Raw genomic sequence first — 6,655 nt, forward strand, 5'->3', positions numbered from 1 at the left:
ATGTGTCTGATAGCCATTTGTATGTCTTGATTGGAGAAGTGTCTGTTCATATCTTCTGCCCATTTTTTGATATGATTGTCTGTTTTGTGTGTGTTGAGTTTGAGGAGTTCTTTATAGATCCTGGATTATTGTGAAGTTCAAGGGTTAGGGACTGAATGGGCAGTGTTGTAAATTAGGGATTTGAATGGAGGAAGAGTTTGTACTTTATGTAATGGAAGTATAAAGCCTACTTTGTTTTTGGTGTGAAAGACAGCTTTACACAATGGCAAATGTTTTTACTGGGTGGATTTATTTATTTTTTTGCAGCCTTTTGGTCCATTGTTTTTAAAGAATATTTTCTGAACTTAGATCACGCACCTATTGAAAGGCTCCAGGTATGCATGCATTTCATTCTTTCCACCAGCTAAGATTAAACAAATGAAGAGACATCAAAGACAAATAACATACATATAATAACAGAATGTAATTACTTAGAAAAGTATGCATGTTTACAATATTTTATTTAGCCTTTTTCATTGGTGAGCTGAACTTGAACTGCTAAGGAACTGTGGGAAAAAAGTATCTTCTACTTAAGTATGATCCAGAACATGAATTACTGAAGCCGTTTTTTATTGCTTTTATAAATAATTAAGGTCAGAAGTGACAAATTCTGCTTTTCTTTATTTTTTCTCCATTTTTAATTTAAATTCAATTTAGTAAACATAAAGTATATTATTAGTTTCAAGAATAGATATTAGTGATTCATCAGTTGCGTATAACATCCAGTGCTCATTATGTCACATGCCCTCCTTAATGCCCATCATACAGTTACCCCATCTCCCCACCCACCACCCCTTCAGCAGCCCTCAGTTTGTTTTCTAGAGTTAAGAGTCTCTTATGGTTTACCTCTCTCTGTTTTTATTTTATTTTTCCTTCCCTTCCCCTGTGTTCATCTGTTTTGTTTCTTAAATTCTACATATGAGTGAAATCATAGGGTATTTGTCTTTCTCTGACTGACGTACTTTGCTTAGCATAATACCCTCTAAAACATCTCAGTTTGGATTAGTTCTTAATCCTAGGACTCTCTTTAGGGCATCTTTCATGTCTTTGTTTCGGAGACTATAGATAAGGGGATTTAAGAGTGGAGTCACTGCTGAGTATACCAAAGTGATGATCTTCTGCATTCCTGTTGGGTTCCCTGATGTTGGGCTTACATACATCACCATAAGTGTTCCGTAGAATAGAGACACCACCATTAGGTGGGACCCACATGTGGAGAAAGCTTTAGTTCGACAAGCACCAGAAGGAACACGAAGCACAGCTCTGAGTACCAGAGTATAAGATCCCAGGATGGAAAGGAAGGGCCCAAAGATAATCAGTGAGTTGAAGGTGTAACAGATGAGCTCAGTGGAAGGAGCAGGGATGCAGGCCAGTGCGAACAGTGGGCCTGGGTCACACACAAAGTGGTCAATGATGTTGGGTCCACAGAAGGGAAGTTGGGAGATGAGGACAATGGGGACTGGATAGCAGAGAAATCCACTCACCCAGCAAACACAGACCAGGATCACACAGAGCTTCCCAGTCATGATGGAGGGGTAATGTAGTGGGCGACAGATGGCAAGGTATCGATCATAGGCCATGACTGATAAGAAGAAACATTCTGTGGTACCCAGTGAAAAAAAGAAATAGAATTGGAGGAAGCAGCCAGTGAAGGAGATGGTCTTGGTCTCAGAGAGGATGTTGACTAGCATGTTTGGGATAGTGGAGGAAATGTACCAGATCTCTAGGAAGGCAAAGTTTCCCAAGAAGATGTACATGGGTGTGTGAAGACGCTTGTCCCATTTCACTATACAGACAATAATCCCGTTCCCCAGTAGGGTGAGGAGATAGACCACCAGGATGAATGAGAAGAAAAAGTTCTGCATCTCCCTTTGACCAGGGAAACCCAGAAGGACAAATTCAGTCACAAAATGCATTGTTGTATTCTGGGATTCCAAAACTGTTAGAGAAACAGAAGTAACTAAGGAGTGAATAATAACATTTTTAGGTTTTGCTAACAATACACTTGTTAATGTACAAAGTGTTTTTATTTTACATTATTTCATTTGGTTTTCCAAATGAAAACTGTAGGGAGGTGTGCTTCATCCTTCTCTTTAACAAATAAAAAAAACTTGAGGTTCAGGGCACCTGGGTGGTTTGGTGATTTGGGCCAATGCCTTTGGCTTAGGTTCTGATCTTGGGGTCCTGGGATTGAGCCCCACGTTGGGCTTTCTACTGGGTGGGGAGCCTGCTTCCTCCTCTCTCTCTGCCTGCCTCTCTGCCTACTTGTGATCTCTCTCTCTGTCAAATAAATAAAATCTTAAAAAAAAAAAAGAAAACTGAGGCTCAGAGAAATTTAAGGGGTTTACTTAAACGTGCAAAAATAGGCAGTAGCTCCTAGATACACTCCCCATTTAGAGATTGGTTTAGAGCAGACCTCACTTCGTTTCAAATATTCCTGTAAGCCTGAGTTAGTTAACGTATCATCTTACATGTTAAAATCATTGCCTCTTGGATATCCTACATGTAAGTATACACTTTGGATATATTCTACTTTGAAACAAAATTGAATAGAAATCTGAAGCAAAAAATTGTTTTCTTACTCAGAATTTCACATACTAAAGTCCAATAAAAAGCAGATAAATGGAACTATGTGGTGGGAGTCTTGAGCTCCCTTGCTTTTCTGTTTCTGAGGGAGGTGCTCTAGAAACCTCAGGATTCTGTAAAATGGTGTGAAAATTATTTATGTAGCCCTCTCTAAGTTACATTCTTTTAGGTGGCATCTGGATTTGTAGAACAATTTAGCTCATTCCCTCCTGAGGAAATCTGGTTCTTTCAAAGTACTTAATGTTGCACAAAATCTGTCTCCTTTATTACTTCTATGCATTGATCCTAGTACTCTCCTTTGCTGAAGCTATACAAAATAAGTCTCATTCCTCTTCTATTATGGTGATGATGATGGGGCTTAAATAACAGATGGAAGCTATTATGTGCCATATACATTACTTTTTTTTTTTTTTTTCCTGGATACCACCATTTTTCCTGGCTTGTTTCCCCCTAAGCTGCATTATTCTACATCATGGCTAGAGTTTTGAGGTAACTGGTAGCTGGATATGCCAATTTTGTCTAGTATACAAAACAGTGTACTTCCTTCTCTCTCTCTCTTTTTTTGTCTGGGAATTAAGCCTTAAACACCATAACTTTCCATTCATCATCTTGCTTTTACCTCAATTAAATAACGAATTAGAAAGGTCATCTTAGGATATGCCGAGACCAGAAAGATTGTCCTCATACTGGCTGAGTTAGGAATTGAGACACGAGTATAAATTTGGATGTTGCTAACAACTTCTCTAGAATTATTGATCCAGGCTTATTTCTTTATCTATCTATCTATCTATCTATCTATCATCTATCTATCTATCTATCTATCTATCATCTTCCTATATCATCTATCTATCTAATCTATCTAGCAAGGGATGGGGGGCAAAAAGAGAGAGAGAATTCCCGAGATCATGAACTGAACCAAAATCAAGAGTCAGCCACCTAATTGACTGAGCCACTCAGGTGCCCCATATCCACTCTTATTTCTTTGTCTTAAAGTTTCCTGGTTAAAATTCAAGATATTTGGCTGGGTGAAACCACCATTTTATTTTAAATATTTTAAATTTAGTGATATCTTGACTACATATGTAAGATAATTTGCCATATTATTTATTAATGTTACTGCTAAGATACTCACAAAATTGCATCTTTATGCCATTTAAATAATCTTCAGAGCACATGAGGTCTACTTCTCAGTATTTGATCAAACCTGGAGCAAACTGAGAAGGTAAAGGTTTTATTGCCAAGGCAACTTTGTATATCTGTTTTGATTAACGATATTTTTAAAATGATGAAAATGATGAAAAAAGACTCTGACTAAACATGACTTTCATGAAAATCTAAATTTTGTCCAGGTAAGTTAGTTCAATAGACTATAGCTATGACTGTATGTATCAAAATTTCTAGGAGAGCTATAATTTCAAATATACCCCCCATAACTATACTTGTATTTGTCAGACCATGTGCTGTCACTTTTGGTCAGAAAATATAGTTACTTGGCTTATAATAAAAAAAAGTTGAATCTTGAATTTAAATCATAGCACATTATTCACTTACTTATTCACTGGCATTAAACACAAGTTTATTCACTGTTATATTCCCAGCAGTGTGCTAAGGCCTGGGGCACAATGGTAAGCATGAAAAATAAAATTCCTCCCCTTTTGAAACTTATGACATAAAAGCAGTCAAGACTGCCACTTACATCTATAGTGTCTTGAACAGTGTTTCATGGCACATACCCAATTACATACTGTGGGCCTCAAAAAGATATTTATTACAGCTCATAATAATTTAGATAAATCAGTGTAATGAGAGGAGTCACATGATTGCCAACTTTGACATAAATGAGATTTTTGGCTTTTCAAGACAGACAGAGACATGAGACATGAATTGATTTACTTTAATCACAAACCAGGAAGTTTTTGTCACCAAGAAAAGAAACATAAATCCAGTTCATGATTTTGGACTTGGAACCAGACCTCATAAGTCTTACCTCCTTCTTGGTCCTCTGATTTCATGATATCCAGGATCTTTTGACATTTGTGCTGCCATGAAATTTTAGTTACCTGTGGAATATGGGATCAGAAAAAGGGATAAACGGACTTCTCAGATTATTTGAAATTTTACTGCATCTATTTCTTCTTCCTCCGCATTAAAGTGCACCTATTAGTAGCTCAAAGGGTGAACTTAAATCCACTTCTTTCTACTCACCTCAAGTGATACAACAAAAGAACAGTTGGAGAGGTGAGGAGAAACAAGGAGCATGGAGAGTCCATTCTATTTGAATGGATAAGGAAGCCAGATCCTCCTTCATAACCCCAGCCACTCATTTGAGAGATTTAAGCCTCTTGCCCAGAGAAGTGCAGGGATTCTTTTCCCTTTAAATATTTATATTTTTAAGGTTAATTTGTAAATTTGGTAATTTGATAAATTTGGTAAATGAAAAAGGACAAGATAGTCTGCTTATGACTCTCTTGGTTTCCATTTCCCACTTGTTACTTATTAAGTATTCTGAAAAATAAGAACATCCTGCTTTAGTTGCCCTTGACGAAGGATAGTTGTCAACCAAAACTTTGCTGATCAATATTAGAAACAAAGTGGTACAAGACTCAGGCTCCATTCTGACTGAAGGTTTAGTGGCACCCCAAAACATCCAAGGGATTTGAACCCTATGTTCCCTAAGTGAGTTGTATAGTGGGAACTTTGTGATACTAGAGTGAGTCCTTAATGTGAATATATTACCCCAAACAGAAGTGTGTTAGGAAAAGAGAACTGCAGGACCTAACATGTTCTTAGTAAAGAACAAAGGAACAAAGAGAGGATAGATTTACAAGAGAACCAGCATGCTCTTAGAGTCTGACAGCAGTGGGTATATAGGAGTAGTGACACACTGATGTGGGCAGACTTTCCTTACATACCTGATGGTGTTTCTGGCTCCAAGAGGAAGATGTGAGAGAAATTTCAGCCATAAGAGTACCTCATTTAATAACCTAAAGGCTCATTCATGAGTGGAGAGCAGTATTTGTGGCCCCATAGACTTCCTTCCTTTAGTATTCTGAACTAAATGAAATGTATCTTTCATGCCAGTCATTATTAAAAATTTACATGTCCTTCCTGAATCGGATTAATCATTCAGCATGTTCACTGGAAAGCATGTGTTCATGTATCTCTGGGCATGCACCCAATTCTGCCTATATTTGTGCATATTTCCCCTAGTGGTTTGATTAGAAAGGCACAGAGGTCAGAATAAACACCCAAGAGAGGCAGAGAAAATTGTCCTCTTGGTGGAATTATCCTTCCTTTAAGGACCCCATCTACCTGAGGGATGAAGGAGGAGAGGAGTGAATGGGACAGGTTAATAGAGAGAGAGAGAGAGAGAGAATGACATGGGGGAGGAGGGGGATAGTGGGTTTGGGGCTGGGAGGGTGAGCTCTCTTTCCAAGATAAATCTGTTTTATCTTGGTGCCAAACCTCTAAGCACTTAAATTCTAAAAATTTTCTGTTTATATGTAATTTATTTAATTTTTGTTATATCCAACAAAAGGTAAAGAATTTCCGTTGTCAATTTTAAGTGTAGCTTGAACACATTTGTTTGAAAAACTTAGTCTTCTATAAAAATAGATTTGTAATTTGTTGACTTAACTGATGCAATATTAGTAAAAATGAAGGTTTAGCACTATAAATGGCTCAAGGCAGGAAATAAGAATTCTTTTTTTAAAAAAAGATTTTATTTATTTATTTGCCAGAGAGAGTGAGCACAGGAGGACAGAGTGGCAGGCAGAGGCAGAGGGAGAAGGAGGCTCCCTGCTCAGCAGAGAGCCCGATATGGGACTCGATCCCAAAACGCTGGGATCATGACCTGAGCCAAAGGCAGCTGCTTAACCAACTGAGCCACCCAGGCATCCCAGAAGTAAGAATTCTTACATTGGTATCGGGAGAAGGAGAAAAACAAGATGAGGCAGAGAATCTGAGGGAACAAGAACTCCAGGAGAGAACACTACTGGGTTTAGGAGTGTGGTTGTGTAAGGACAGAGCA

At 37.9% G+C, this 6,655-nt stretch overlaps 1 protein-coding gene across 1 annotated transcript; it reads right to left on the reverse strand.

Moving 5' to 3' along the window:
• Positions 1-1,031: 1,031 nt before the first annotated feature.
• LOC131999301 (olfactory receptor 11H6) lies at positions 1,032-5,588 on the reverse strand. The gene is made up of 3 exons (XM_059372085.1): positions 5,538-5,588; positions 4,613-4,685; positions 1,032-2,032 (listed from the first exon to the last, which is right to left on the reverse strand). Exons 1-3 carry the CDS (start codon positions 5,586-5,588, stop codon positions 1,032-1,034), a joined length of 1,125 nt encoding a protein of 374 aa, XP_059228068.1.
• Positions 5,589-6,655: the final 1,067 nt, after the last annotated feature.

The sequence above is a fragment of the Mustela nigripes genome, chromosome 13, assembly GCF_022355385.1.
Source record: "Mustela nigripes isolate SB6536 chromosome 13, MUSNIG.SB6536, whole genome shotgun sequence".
NCBI lineage: Eukaryota > Metazoa > Chordata > Mammalia > Carnivora > Mustelidae > Mustela > Mustela nigripes.

Excerpts from the sequence above, each read along its gene's own strand:
- LOC131999301 (XM_059372085.1), bottom strand. The coding sequence starts at position 5,588 with ATGGCTGAAATTTCTCTCACATCTTCCTCTTGGAGCCAGAAACACCAT. Across the intron at positions 4,686-5,537 it reads GGAGCCAGAAACACCATCAG|GTAACTAAAATTTCATGGCA; the intron begins GTATGTAAGGAA and ends CATATTCCACAG. Across the intron at positions 2,033-4,612 it reads ATCAGAGGACCAAGAAGGAG|CAAAACCTAAAAATGTTATT; the intron begins GTAAGACTTATG and ends GTGTATTGTTAG.